This window comes from Vanrija pseudolonga, chromosome 6 (genome assembly GCF_020906515.1).
Source record: "Vanrija pseudolonga chromosome 6, complete sequence".
Lineage (NCBI taxonomy): Eukaryota > Fungi > Basidiomycota > Tremellomycetes > Trichosporonales > Trichosporonaceae > Vanrija > Vanrija pseudolonga.
Window position 1 is genome coordinate 542179 of NC_085854.1, and position 13818 is coordinate 555996.

Below are 13818 nucleotides of genomic sequence, written 5' to 3' on the forward strand. Positions count from 1 at the left end.
CGACGGCCGCCACAACGCAACATGTGTACATGCGATGCGAGACTATGTGTCCGGGGTAGTATAGTCCAAGATTATAGAGTGCTATAGCAGGGCTTGGAGGGCTTAGAGCGCCGCAGCGAGGGCAGCGACGGCAACAGCAGCGAGGGCGGGGACGGCGATCTTGTCGCCAGACGACGGCTTGGCCGACGCGCTCGCGCTCGCGGAAGCACTGCCGCTGGCAGCACCGCTCGCGGCGCCGGATCCGCTCGGCGCAGCGGTGCCAGTCGCACTGCCGCTGCCGCCAGTGTTGCTCGCGCCTCCGGCCGACGGCGAGGCCGTCAGACACGCCGTGCTGGTGCCCTTCTGGACTACGCTGGCGGCGGAGAAGACGGTCGCGCCGGTCCCGTCCGTGAGCTTGATCGTGCTGCGCGGGGGTGTTAGCGCGCGTCTTGTCCTTGGTCCTGGGCAGTGGCGACTGCGGCTGCTGCGGCCCCGCGAACAACCAAACAAACAGTCCCACGCCCCTCGCCCGCTCGGCTGCCTGCGGCAGCCTCGCGGACTCGGCACTTACACATTCGTCCCCGCCTCGAGGTTGACCACCCACGTAGCCACCGTCGTGTCCTGCTGCGGGAAGGTGACGAGCGCCTGGGCGCTCGGCTGGCCCGCGGGGATGACGGCGGGGTAGTAGGGCGGCGTGCCGGCCGACCACGAGAGCTGGACGGGCTGGCATTGGACTAGGGAGGCCTGCGCGAGGAGCGTTAGCGACGAGCGGGGGGTGGGGGGGTGGGTGGTGGGGGCGGGTGGTGGCCACCGAACAGCCGCGGCGGCGGGGTGGGTGGTGGCAGAGCTAGACCGCAGAGCCAGTGCTGGCTGCGCCAGCGCTGCAAGACTCGCCGCAGCCAGTGTGTGCCAGTGTTGTTCCCCATCACTCCCCATCGAACCCAGACCCGTACCCTGCGCCGGCCTTCGACCTCAGGTCGCACTCACCGGCGAGTTGACGGTCAGCGCTGCTGCCGACGAGAGCAGCGCGAGGGCGGTAGCGAGCGTGAGCATTGTGCAGTGAGTGGGCAGTGGGCAGGAGGGAGAGAGTGAGTAGAAGAAAGAGAGAGTGAATCGACGACGGGTGGAGCGCTGCTCTTGGCTCTTGGCACCACGTCTTAAGGTCGGCCAGCCGCAGTCGCCGCCGCCGCAGTTGTGTCGCATCGCCCTGCTGCCGTGCCGTACAGCTCGCATTTCGCAGCATGCTGCTGGCATTCACACGCCGCTAGCGCGTTTGCTTGCTGGGCGTGGGGCGTGGTACGCTGCGAGTTTGCGCTGCTTTACGTGTCCGGGCAAGATGAGCAGCGTGGCCAAGTCTACTTCACTAGCTTGCTCGGCGTGCGCGAGTCGCGTCGTTGCCCGACGCGACGAGCGAGACTGGGAATGTAAAGGCGCCGCCTGCTGCGACGCCACGATGTCTTGTTTGCCTTGATGCCCACGCCCTGAGGGGCTGGCTGCTGCGAAGGTGGGATCGATTGAGAGGTGAGCGGTAAGCAGCAAGCAAGAGGAATGTCAGCGACAAGCAATTGTGCACACTGCATGGCCGACGATATGACGCACGCCGCCGCCGACATGAGTAACAAGGGGAAGAGAGGGGTATCAGTGTGCCTGAGAACGACGACGACGATACAACAACAACAACACCCACCCCCATCACCAATAGCGGGACGGTCATGGTTTCCCCGGCGGCACTCACGCATGGGCGTCGTGTGGAGATGGCGGCTTGACGCGCGGCGCGACGCGAACAACAACAACAGCATAAACCACCACATGCCAGATCCGCGGGACTGCTAGCAGGCTCGGTTTGTTCGTTTCGGGCCGTTACTCGCCCGCTTGGCCCACCTCTTGTTCCGGCGACTACGGCGACACCAACCGTGACGGCTATCCGCGTTAATTTACTTACTGGAATGCTCGATGTCGGAGAAAGAGGGAAACGAGTAAAGCGAGATGGCGCGCGGCGCGCGGTAGGTGCGTCGATGTGCGTGTCTCTACGGCAGACAGCGAGGGATCTGGCACCTGGAACCCCCTGGTCGTCGCGCTCAGACCTCGTCTCGCCTCGAGGCTTTAAAGTATATCCTGTCTTGACGCTGCAACTCGTTGCATCATTGACTTTGACGCGACAAGCGAGCCAAGACCCCCTCGCATAACTATCTAGCTACCTACCCCCAAGCCATCGCCCCAGCCATCGTCGACACCCGACGACACACACACACACCGCGACCCACCGCTCAGACCGCGCCACGCCGCCACCGAACCGTGCAGAGAGAGTCCGTCGGAGACGCTGCGTGCTGCCGGCAGCCAGCGAGCGACAGCAACAGCGCAACGCAAAGCTGCTGCTACTGCTCAAATCTATCTCGTCACTCGTCTCGTCTCTCACCTCTCCCTGCGCTACAGCAGCACCAGCCCGCGCCAACAACAATGGGCCGGCCAAAAACCCCCATCAAGTTCGGCATCTTCGGCCACTCGAGCGGCGGCGGCAGCCACCACGGCGGAGGGCACGACTCGGCGGCGGCGTCGGCGGCCACGTCCCGCGCGAGCTCGGTCCACTCGGGACACCAGCCGAGCGTGTACTCTGCCTTTGCGCACCCGCTGCCGTCGACACCGCCGACGCCGGCGCCAGTGCCAGGGCCGACGCCAGCGCTGAGCGTCAAGACGGCACCGCCGGCGCTGCTGAGCGTCAAAGGCGTGCCGCAGGGGTGGACCGACGACCTGTCCGTCGCGCTGCCGGTGCCCGTCGTCCTCCCCCCAACCCCCGTGCCGGGCCAGTTCCCGCCGTCGGCGCCAAGCGTCGCAGTGTACGCGGGCGGCAAGGCAAAGGGCTCGGCGGTGAACCCCGGCGCTGCGTGGGCCGCGTGGGAGCGCGAGCACCTCGCGGCGGCGAGCCGCAGCGAGGCCGAGTTGGGAGGGGGCGGCAGCAGCAAGCGGCGCGGCGCATCTGGCACGCTTGCCAGCCTCACCCCCCGTGCGGCCCCCGGCGCAACGAGCAAACATGTCTCGGACGGCGCGGTCGACCCCGACCGCCGGCACCACGACCACAGCAGCAACCTGTTCGGCAGCCTGAGCCGGCGCGCGTCGCGCATGGCGAGCCTGCGCGTGCCCCGCAGCACAGCCCTTGGAAGCGAGGGTACGCCTGATGTGGTCAAAGGAAGCAGTCGCAGCTCAAGTACTGACCAGCAACAAGCACAAGCACATGCCTCGAGCTCGACGGTCGCACTGAGCAGCTGGAAGAGCGTGCGCCGCAGCGTCGCGGACGCGAGCAGCGCAGTGTCGCAGTACTACCACACGCACAGCCACTCGCCGCAGAGCAGCCACTCGTACTCTGTGCTCGCGAGCGGCGGCTCTGTCGGGGGAATTGGCGCGGCTGTGGCCGCGGGGCTGCCGCCGTCCCCGTGCCCGTCGTCCCCGGGCATCGCGGTACGGCCATTACCGACGGCGAGTGCGACAGCGACACCGGTACACGCGCCGAGCCCTCTGCCGCCTACGCCGCGCTCGCCGCCCCACTCGCCGCGCATCGCGCCGGTGCTCCTGCCGGCCACGCCGCCAGCCTTTGGGAGCAACAAGAGCGCGAAAGGACGCGGCAGGCCACACACGACGGGCGGGAGCTCGGGCCACACGTGGTCCTCGTCGGGGGCGTTCGCGTCGGCCGGCTTTGCTGCCCCGTTCGGCATGCTCTCCACCGCGCCGACGGAGAGCGAGGCGTCGGTCGCGACGAGCGGCACGGATTTCTCCAACCTCTTCACCAGGGCGCGCGAGGGGTCCACGCGTACCTCGCAGAGCGTGCACCATTACCGCCCGAGCGACATCAGCCTCGACTGCGCGACGCCAACGACGACCGAGGCGTTTTCGAGTTGGGAGACCAGCGCGCCCGTGTGCGAATCGCCGGCTGTGCTCTCCGCCGAGGGGGCCGCCGCGATGCCCCTGCTCCCCGCGACACAGGAGGGGTGGTACGAGCCCCCGACGCCGCGCGGCGCAGGCGGCGTGCGCCGCATCTGGCGCGCGGCGGACGGGCGCGAGGTCCGCGCGATCTACAAGGTGGGGTATGAGCGCGCCGTGCTGGACCTCGAGGCGCGGCTACATGAGACGATGTACGAGGTGGCCAACGGGCGCCACTCTTTCGTCGACGCCGACGAGCCGGGCTTGGTGCTGGATGTGAGTCTGCAGTGGCAGCGGCGCTGACGACAGCTCGGAACAGGCACCGGCCTGTGGCCCATCTCCGCGGCGCTCCAGTGGCCCGAGACGAACATTGTCGGCGCGGACATTGTGCCCGTCCAGATCGACCTCGACAGCCTTGTGGCGGCAGAGGTGCGCGCAAGAACCAGCAGCGCCGGCACGGCCGCCGGCGCGGGCATGTGGGCGAGTGTCGCGAGCAGGATCAAGTTTGAGCAGTATAATTTGTGAGCGGGGCGTTGCCGAGCGCGCGCAGCGCAGCGCGCGAGGCACCTCCACCTGATCTGATCCCAGCTAACAGCCGCAGCCTCGACGGCCTGCCGTACCAGTGCAACACGTTCGACATGGTGCACATGCGCTTCCTGGGCCTCGGGGTGCCCGAGACGCGGTGGGCCGAGCTGCTCGACGAGGCGATGCGGGTGCTGAAGCCGGGGGGTGTGCTCGAGGCAAGTGTCTTCCTCTCTTCGCCACTAACTCGCGCCCAGATCGTCGAAATGTCGTTCGAGGCCCCGCCCACCGCCCCGCCCTCGGTATCCAACACGTTCTCCTCGCTCCTGCTAAGCGACTACGTGCAGCCCAACCCGCTCTTCGCACTGCAGCTGCACCTGCCGGCGACGCACGGCGTGGCGGCGGGCGCCACGCGGCCAGTGTTCAGCGACACGTTCGCGCCGCCCAGCGGCAACATGTTTGCGCCGGACAATGCGCCCGGCGCGCTCGCCGACGCGGCCATGACGTGGATCCGCAGCGCGCTAGAGTACAAGGGCACGGCGTTCGTCAAGGCTTCGCGTACGGCCGGGAGCGACGGCGACCGCGCTGGTCGCGTGCTCGCCGAGATCAACCCCGCCCGCTGGCCGTACACTCCCCCCGAGAGCCCCGCCGAGACGCCCACAGAGGGCACGCGTATCTCGCTCGCGGCGTGGGTTGTCCATAAAGAGATCTAGGTTGATCGTAGATCATCATCATATTCATAGTTTAGTTCTGGGTTTGCATATGGATTATGTGACATTGGTGCCACTCATTGACGCCAGCCAGCCACACCTTGCTGCCGCCTACAAGTCTGCTTGCCCCACCCTCCCTCCTCTCGTGCTCGCTGCGCTCGCACTCGCGTCACACAATGCTCCATCGGTACAATCTACACACGCTTCCGGCTACTGTTGCCGTTGATGTAAAACGTTCTATGGTGAGGCTGCCGCCTTCAATGCTACTACAAAGAGTCCTAGTTGCTCGTTCCGCTCGGGCCGGCCACGCTGCTGGGGCCAAAGTTGCCCTTCTCTTCAATCTTGATGTTGCGCAGCTTGTCGAGCGTCTGCGCAAACGTGAGCCCGCCAGCAGCCGAAGGCCTTCGCTCGCGCTTCTTGGCTGCCTCCTCGACCGCGGCGCGGTCCTCGCGCCTGCGGATCGCGGGGAGGTCGGGGGTAGGGAGGCCAAAGTACTCCCATGGCGTGGTGCACGTCGCCACGGCACGGCGCATGCCCGTCGTCAAGCACTGCAGGCCAATCTGGTACGCCGCGTTCATCCAGCCAAAGCCCTCGCGAGGGACGAAGCGGAAGTCAATGCCCTGGTTGCCGTACTCGGCGTCGACCATGTGCGAGAGGCCGACAACGTCAAACTTCTCGGGCACAATGCCGTTGAAGTCGACAAACGACACGGTCATCATATACACCCAGCGGTAGGCGAGGCGTGCCGCGTCGTCCAGGAAGCCATAGCGCTCGAGACCGACCCACGCCATGATCTGGTGTGGAGGCCAGCCGTACGGGTAGTCCCACTGCCGGTTCGGGCGGTCGAGCGAGATCTGGCCACGCGACTCCTCGGTACCGGATACCAGGCCACCGGCGACCTCAAACTTGGGCATGGCGTTGCGCACCGTCTTGAGCGCCTGCGTCTCGGACGCGCATCCGGCCCACAGAGGCCAGAGGGTGGTGACCGACTCGTACAGCGACTGCTTCTTCTTCTTCGTGTCGTAGTCAAAGTACATGCTGCGGCCGTCGTTCCACAGGTACTCGTCCATGCGCTGCTTGCGGACGCGGGCACGCTCGTACCACTCGGCCGAGTTCATCGGGCGCGAGGTCGAGAGCTCGCGCTCAGACGACGCAAATGCCTCCTCGGTGATGGGCCAGGGCGAGAGCTCAAACTCCTCCTCGAGCTCAAACTTGTCGTCGAAGAGGCAGTCGATCGCCGAAGCAATGTCAATCTCGTACTTGTACAGCAGCGAGTTGAGGTCGACAGTGACGAGGTCGGCGCACTTCTTCTCGAAGCGGTATGTCGTGTCGTGGCCCGACTCGCGCACACCACGGTCGTGCTGGAAGTACTCGTCGAGACCGGGCTCGACAATCTTGCCGTCGTTGTAGCCCTCGATAAAGTCGTTGACCGAGATGCCGTACTTGTCGGCGTAGGGCTGGAGAATGTGGGTGAAGTGGGTCGCCTCGGTCTCGGGAGGGATACCGACACCCTTGGGGCGGTAGCGCGAGAGACCAGTACCAATGTGGAGCGCGGGCTCCTGCATCCAGTAGCGGTGGTACTCCTTGATGGCGGCCGAAATGGCACGCTTGAGCCACTCCTTGTTCTCGGCCATCTTGCTGCGGTCCATCTGGTTGAAGATCTGGAGCGCAAGGTCGGTGAGGAAAGGAGGCTGCGAACGACACAGGTAGTATGTGCGGTTGCCGTTGAGCACCTTGTTGTAGTGCTTGATCTGGAAGATGAAGTGCTCGACAATGGCCATGGCGAGGTCGAGGCGGCCGTCGACAAGAAGCGAGAGCGCCATAAAGTACGAGTCCCAGTTGTACATCTCGTTGAAGCGCGCACCGGGGACGACGAACGGAAGGGCCTCGAGCTTGCCGTCGACCTTCTTCATGGCCAGGGCCAGGATACCGGGGGTCTCGTTGAGCGACTTGACGTACTGCGGGTCGTCACAGTCCTTTGGCAGCTGGATGACCTCGAGCTTGAGCTCTGGCTTCTCCTTGGCAATGCCCTTGTAGTGCTCAAACATCTCGTCCTCGCCAAACGGCACGTAGATACGCGCAATGTTGCGGCGGGAGCGGTTCTTGGGATCCGCCGCCGCCACCTCGATACCCTGTGCGTCGATCCGCCGGGTCAGGGCGTTCCAGAAGGAATTCTTGATCATGCGCGACAGGCGATCCACAGGGTTCTCGGCGAGACGCGCCTCGTCAAGCACGATGAAGCGGCGGCCATAGTCGCGCGCGAGGGCGAGCTCCTGGAGCAGGTTGGACAGCATGTAGTTGCCGCGCACATCCCACGTGCGGTACGCGTTGGAGCTGGCCGTACCGAGCGAGATGAGCTTGGGGCCAGAGTCGTGGATCGAGATCTGGCAGTTGTTGTCGGTGTCCTCCTGCGCGAGAACGAGACGGATCGTCTCCTCGACGTCGACGAGGAAGCGGCGCGGCGCGGAAGGCACCTCGTCGTGCGAGAGACGGCGGTTACGCTGGATCGTCTCGCCGTTCATGGTCATCGGGCGAGACTTGGTCGTGCCCGTCGTGCCGGCGTTGGAGAGGGTACGCGCGCGGGGGTAGACCTTCTTGCCGCCGTAGTAGTCCTCCGCCATGGCGTTGACCGGCGGGAGCGTCTCGTTGGCCTCTCCATCGGGATCGACGTAGATTACGTTCTTGGGCTTGGGCTGGGGGAGCTGGCGGGTTAGCGGAGCTCGGCGCGGCTGCACTCACCGTCGGGCGCACATGCTGCTCGGTCGGGTTGGACATTGCGCAGGTGGGTGATACAGAGAGCAAAGCCTGACGCGGGTCAGCACGTTGTCGTGCATCACATAGGTGCGGGATGGATGTCGAGGCACAACAGGCCTGAAATACATCCCGCTTGGGTTAGTCGCGGGGAAGCGAGGATAGGCCGCGGTTCCCCCGATAACACCTCGGCACGACACCGAAGCCACAAAACACGGCGAGCGCCGTAATGTGGAGGTGGGCTGCCAGCCGGCGTTCAAGTGGTGATGGTGGTGGGAAGGGCACCGGTGTGGAGAACGACTAGCCTTGTTCAGGCCATTGCTGTGTGTCCCACCAAGGCCATCGTGCCCCGCCCCGCGCCCACCACGCACTCCTCGTTATCGGCAGTGTTCCCGCCCCACGGGCGTGTTTGCACCACGTCGCTACGACGCATACCGCGCTCGCGATACCGAATTCAGTACTCACTGTTTTAGGTGCTCGCTAAAGGTTTTGACACGGGTGTCACCTGACTGTCGAGCTGTCAGCTGAAATGAATTATCCCGGCGGCACGCCACAACAAGCCAAAGTGACTTACAGATGGAGCAGGTGCTTGGTGTGATGCGGTGTGCGATGGGGCTGTGGGAGAGTGGGAGGAAGGTGATGTTGATGCTGACAGAGACAGCGAGAGCGAGGTGCGCAGCAGGCGGAGCGGCGAGGGGATGAGGGGGCTGGGAGGGGCTGGAGATTTTGAGGCAGCGGCGGTCGCAGCAGTGGCGAGCCAAGGTGCCGATAAGGAGTGCCCGTCGAGTGGGGGGAGTGCGAAAGGGGGCAAGAGGGGGTGTGAGATGGATGTCACGTAGAGTACAAGTAGGAAGAGGAGCGACGTGCGGGGCACACTCTCTTTGTGTCTTGCAGCAGAGAAAACGACGAGGAGGGGCGGTTGTGGACGGCGTGAAGGACTTCGCTTGCTGATGCTTGGCGGGGGGGTGGGGGGGGGGTGCAAGGAGGATGAGTGATGCAGGCTGGTGGGAGTTAGGCAGGGCTATTGCTTTGTCGGAGCCACGCCGGGCGGCGCAGCACGGGAGGAAGGGCACTTCGGCGCTACACCGAACACTGTCCGACGTGGAGACCCCGCAGTGCTATTTCACCGGCGACCACCTTCGTCACTGCCAATGACACCAGCGGCAACTCGACAGCGCGTCCGTCCTCCATCTTGAACAATCATCATCGACATTGACAACAACCATCGAACGCATCGACCTTTGACGGCGAGCTATACACTCTTTAGAATAATACTCCTACACGCTCATCCTACATTTGAGCAACTTTAAACCCATAATGCCCCTCCACAACCCCGTATGGTGCGTACTCTTCCTCACCGAGCCGACCCACGTGTTGTTGCCCCCAGCCGTATTTCACCGCTGACACACACAGGGAGGTCGTCGAGCCATACGCCGTCGCAACGCACCTATACACCGTGGCCGACCCGAGTGAGTAGTCCTGAGCAGCCGAGCCGCCGGGCCCTCGCACAGAGCTCGCACCCATGGCGACATTGCCGGCGGCTCGGAGGGGGTCCGAGGCCGCCGAAGTACCACATGTCTTGGCCCTTTCCACGCGCGGTGCTAACATTGTATGTCCAGCCTACGGCCGGTACCTCCTGCCGCACCACCCGCCTACGCAGGCACTGCTCGACAACCCAAAGGTGCACCACACGTTCCGGCGCGTCTTCCTCAAGCCCAACTCGGCCTTCAAGACGTGGGAGGAGGCGTACGAGACCACCGAGATTGTCTACTCTGAGAATGTCGAGCTCAAGGAGAAGGAAATCAAGGAAGGTGTCAAGCGCGGCGGCCGCTGGATCTTCTACTCGGTCTGGGAGATGGACGAGCCGGATGGAGGCTGGGAGGCAGGCGGCAAGGGCAAGGACCACGACCTGATCCTCGTCCACGGGCTGAGCGACTACGGCCTGCGGTACGCCCCGCACGTGCTCCACTTCCTCAAGGCCGGCTTTAGGGTCATCATTCCCGACCTTCCTTCGGTGAGCTATGCAACCCTTGAGTTAGCTGACGACAGTACGGTCGCTCGACAGGCATCAACTCGTACATCCCGTCCATCCACCTCCTCCCGGCGGCCGTGCACACAGTGCTCAAGGATGTCGTCGGCTGGGACCTCGCGCACGGTAGGACGCAGAAGCAGGTGTTCATCAGCGGGGCGTCGATGGGCGGTTGGACATGGTGGGTGGCTAGGGGCTAGGGGGGGGGGGGGATAGGCGCTGACACTTGCCCAGCCTCGACTACATCTACAAGTACCCTCCCTCGTCTGATTCGGCCAAGATCGTCAGCGCGGGCGACGACGCGAACGGCGGCCCAGAGGGTAACAAGCCTCCCCGCCCGCATGTCGCTGGCGCGTTCGTGCTGTGCCCCATGGTCGAGGCGTCAAAGGAGTCGACTCCGCCCAAGATTGTCCAGCTCATCGGCCAGACTGTCCGCGCCATTGCCGGCGCCCTTCCCGTGGTGAAGGGCGTGCGAGGTGGGTTGGAAGGAATGACAAAGCTGACTCCAGGCAATGTTAGTGATGACCCGCGTGTCGAGGCCGACTTCTTTGCGGACCGTGAGTGCCAGCGGAGCGTGGAGACGTCGCCACGCGGTCGCTGATTCTGACGCTGACACACACACAGCACTGTGCTACCATGGCCTATTGCGCGTCGGCACTGGCCTCTCGCTGCTGGATGGCATGATCGAGGTGCAAAAGGACGCCGAGGGGATTGACGCGCCGATCCGCCTCGTCCACGGTAACGCTGACCGCGCGACGTCGTACCACGGAACCGAGAAGTTGTTTGCGCGCCTGCCAAACAAGGACAAGCAGATCACGATTTACGACGGCTACGAGCACGGTGAGTTCACGAGATTGTAGGTCAAAGCGAGGCACTGCTGACACACGCAGTCATGCTCAAGGTGAGGAAGAGAGATTTGGGCTAGAGGCCTGTGCTGGGAGGGGCGTTGCTGATGCTGTTGCAGGTTGGGATTGACGCTGCCGATGATGAGAAGCGGCAGCGTGTCCTTGCCGACTGGCGCTCGTGGCTCATTGAGCGGTGCAAGTAGGCGCGTAGGCGCGTGTACGTGTTGCGTTATAGAGTTTGTGCATGCCAGTGGTGCCCAGAGGTGGTGCATGGCATAGATGTAAACAAAGGAATGCCCAGCTGCTTTCGCCAGTGCCACTGCCGGGGAAAAGGCCCAAATGCCGCCTGGGTGGGCTCAGGGCCTAGAGGGTTGACGGGGGTCAAGGCGCGTGGATCCGTGCGGCGACGACGCGCCGCGCGCGAGCCAGGGGGGAGGGGGGGAGGGCCACGACGGGCACTAGGCTGCTCCCGGGCTGTCACGCCTGACCCAAGTTGGGCCAAGTTGAGCCCAGCCAGCCAGGCAAGGAAAGGCAAGCCAGCCAGCCAGCCAGGCCCACCAGCCCAGCCCAGCCCAGCCCAGCTTCCGCCTGCCTGCCTGCCTGGCTGCACCCCCCCGCCCGTCTGCCGCCGCCGTCGCGCGCCTCGCCGCCGCCGATTGTAACACAACACGGCAGCTTCGACCACACCGTTACATCCCAAGTCGACCCTTCCTCGTCTTCTCCTCCAACTCGACCATTTCTCTACTTTGTTCAACCACCTCGACTCTTATCGCTGCCCCTCCAGCTGATCAGTTTCGAGCACGCAACAAAGCATTCCAGGTTTGTTCAACAACTTTAAAAAGGTACGCTGGGCGACGTGTTGTGCGGCGCGCATGTGCTCACGCCGTCTCTCCCCCGCGCCCGCTGCTGCCGCCGCCCCCACCACCCACCTGCTGCCGCTACCACGACCGTTCTCGTCCTATTCATTCGCACCCACCTACCACCCACCGATCCGCCCCCGTCCCGCGCGCTGCCAACGCCCACGCCGCCTACTTTCCTATCCGGTCCACTCCTCTTGCCTCGTCGCTCGTCCCAACTACTTTCCTCCTCCTCCCCCCTGCATCCCACAACTCGCAACTTCCACGTTCTATAATCCTGCTGCTTGCGCCGCGCAGACTTATCTAACTCTCCTTTTCCTCAACAGTCACTATGCGTGAGGTCATCTCGGTGAGTGTGACGGCCACACACTACGCGGCGTTTGCTAACACTCGCCCTCCAGCTCCACGTCGGTCAGGCCGGTGCGTACTACTACAACCTCACCAGTGTAGCCCCCCGTCACGCAGGGCTGCTACACGACGCTACTGCGAAACTAACCACCACGCAGGTGTCCAGATCGGTAATGCGTGCTGGGAGCTCTACACCATTGAGCACGGCCTGAGCGTACGTTGACGTGGAACGGCGGCGGCGCGCGCTTGCGCTCGCTCGCTCGCGCTTGGACACTCTGCTCACGCAGTGCACAGCCCGACGGTCGCCTTTTGGAAACCTCTCCTTCGCACAACGACGACGGTTTCTCGACCTTCTTCTCCGAGACCGGCTCGGGCAAGCATGTCCCCCGTTCGCTTTACGTGAGTAGTGAACAAGCAACAAAAAAATCGGCGGGGCGCCAGCGCCAACACGCCGCGCGGACCCGGCCCCTTGCCTACACGTGCTGACATGCGCCTCCCACAGGTCGACCTCGAGCCCAATGTCGTTGACGAGGTCCGCACCGGCACCTACCGCTCGCTCTTCCACCCCGAGACCATGATCACGGGCAAGGAGGACGCTGCCAACAACTACGCCCGTGGTCACTACACCATTGGCAAGGAGCTTGTCGACTCGGTCCTCGAGCAGGTCCGTCGCCTTGCCGACAACTGCTCGGGCCTCCAGGGCTTCTTCGTCTTCCACTCGTTTGGTGGTGGTACCGGCTCGGGTTTCGGTGCCCTCCTCCTTGAGCGTCTCTCGACCGACTACGGCAAGAAGTCCAAGCTCGAGTTCTCGGTCTACCCCGCCCCCAAGATGTCGACCTCGGTTGTCGAGCCCTACAACTCGGTCCTCACCACCCACACCACCCTCGAGCACTCTGACTGTTCGTTCATGGTCGACAACGAGGCGTGAGTGGAGGGCAAAGAGAGTGGAGCTGACAAGTGCTTAGTATCTACGACATCTGCCGTCGCAACCTCGGCATTGCCTCGCCCTCGTTCACCAACCTTAACCGCCTTATCGCCCAGGTCGTCTCGTCGATCACCGCTTCGCTCCGTTTCGACGGCTCGCTCAACGTCGACTTGAACGAGTTCCAGACCAACCTGGTCCCCTTCCCCCGTATCCACTTCCCCCTGGCCACGTACGCCCCCGTCATCTCGGCCGAGAAGGCGTTCCACGAGTCCAACTCGGTTGCCGAGATGACCATCTCGTGCTTCGAGTCCAACAACCAGATGGTCAAGTGCGACCCCCGCCAGGGCAAGTACATGGCCTGCTGTCTTCTCTACCGTGGAGACGTTGTCCCCAAGGACGTCAACGCTGCCGTCGCCAACGTCCGCACCAAGCGCACCATCCAGTTCGTCGACTGGTGCCCTACCGGCTTCAAGCTCGGTATCTGCAACGAGCCCCCTGCGCTCGTTCCCGGTGGCGACCTCGCCAAGGTCTCGCGCTCGCTCTGCATGCTCTCCAACACGACTGCCATTGCCACCGCCTGGGCCCGTCTTGACAACAAGTTCGACCTTCTCTACTCTAAGCGTGCCTTCGTCCACTGGTACGTTGGTGAGGGTATGGAGGAGGGTGAGTTCTCCGAGGCTCGTGAGGACCTTGCCGCTCTTGAGAAGGACTACGAGGAGGTTGGCATCGACTCTGTCGACGCCGAGGAGGAGGAGGGCGAGTACTAGACGTCTAGTCGTAACGTAATGTCGTGTCCTTGATTCATCGTTTGTTAGTAGTGCGTATGCGAGTGCTGCACCGAGCGGGGCGAGGTGCGGCACGAGCGCGAGGGGGAGGGGCGGGGGGTAGCACTGACGCGTGTGCGTCTGGTGGCGACTGCGAGGCCAGTCAGTCTCGCCAA

The 13818-nt window shown here is 64.1% G+C and overlaps 5 protein-coding genes across 5 annotated transcripts; 3 read left to right on the forward strand and 2 right to left on the reverse strand.

Moving 5' to 3' along the window:
* Positions 1 to 30: 30 nt before the first annotated feature.
* On the reverse strand, positions 31 to 1472 carry LOC62_06G007992 (uncharacterized protein). Its single transcript, XM_062774515.1, has 3 exons — positions 967 to 1472; positions 551 to 723; positions 31 to 403 (listed from the first exon to the last, which is right to left on the reverse strand). Exons 1-3 carry the CDS (start codon positions 1231 to 1233, stop codon positions 103 to 105), a joined length of 741 nt encoding a protein of 246 aa, XP_062630499.1. The 5' UTR covers positions 1234 to 1472; the 3' UTR covers positions 31 to 102.
* Positions 1473 to 2436: 964 nt separating this feature from the next.
* LOC62_06G007993 (uncharacterized protein) lies at positions 2437 to 5126 on the forward strand (the record flags this gene model as incomplete). Its single annotated transcript, XM_062774516.1, has 5 exons — positions 2437 to 3142; positions 3563 to 4167; positions 4201 to 4412; positions 4493 to 4604; positions 4671 to 5126. The coding sequence occupies 5 exons, from the start codon at positions 2437 to 2439 to the stop codon at positions 5124 to 5126; spliced, it is 2091 nt and encodes a 696-aa protein (XP_062630500.1).
* A 141-nt stretch (positions 5127 to 5267) lies between these two features.
* On the reverse strand, positions 5268 to 8834 carry treB (Neutral trehalase). The gene is made up of 4 exons (XM_062774517.1): positions 8449 to 8834; positions 8340 to 8383; positions 7863 to 7928; positions 5268 to 7825 (listed from the first exon to the last, which is right to left on the reverse strand). The coding sequence occupies exons 3-4, from the start codon at positions 7896 to 7898 to the stop codon at positions 5402 to 5404; spliced, it is 2460 nt and encodes an 819-aa protein (XP_062630501.1). The 5' UTR covers positions 7899 to 7928; positions 8340 to 8383; positions 8449 to 8834; the 3' UTR covers positions 5268 to 5401.
* A 246-nt stretch (positions 8835 to 9080) lies between these two features.
* On the forward strand, positions 9081 to 11045 carry CSE (Caffeoylshikimate esterase). Its single transcript, XM_062774518.1, has 9 exons — positions 9081 to 9214; positions 9288 to 9343; positions 9494 to 9888; positions 9924 to 10084; positions 10138 to 10379; positions 10413 to 10460; positions 10528 to 10743; positions 10794 to 10804; positions 10868 to 11045. The coding sequence occupies exons 1-9, from the start codon at positions 9192 to 9194 to the stop codon at positions 10949 to 10951; spliced, it is 1236 nt and encodes a 411-aa protein (XP_062630502.1). The 5' UTR covers positions 9081 to 9191; the 3' UTR covers positions 10952 to 11045.
* A 408-nt stretch (positions 11046 to 11453) lies between these two features.
* TUB-1A (Tubulin alpha-1A chain) lies at positions 11454 to 13720 on the forward strand. The gene is made up of 7 exons (XM_062774519.1): positions 11454 to 11590; positions 11903 to 11954; positions 12007 to 12025; positions 12112 to 12167; positions 12248 to 12352; positions 12456 to 12877; positions 12919 to 13720. Exons 2-7 carry the CDS (start codon positions 11937 to 11939, stop codon positions 13643 to 13645), a joined length of 1347 nt encoding a protein of 448 aa, XP_062630503.1. The 5' UTR covers positions 11454 to 11590; positions 11903 to 11936; the 3' UTR covers positions 13646 to 13720.
* Positions 13721 to 13818: the final 98 nt, after the last annotated feature.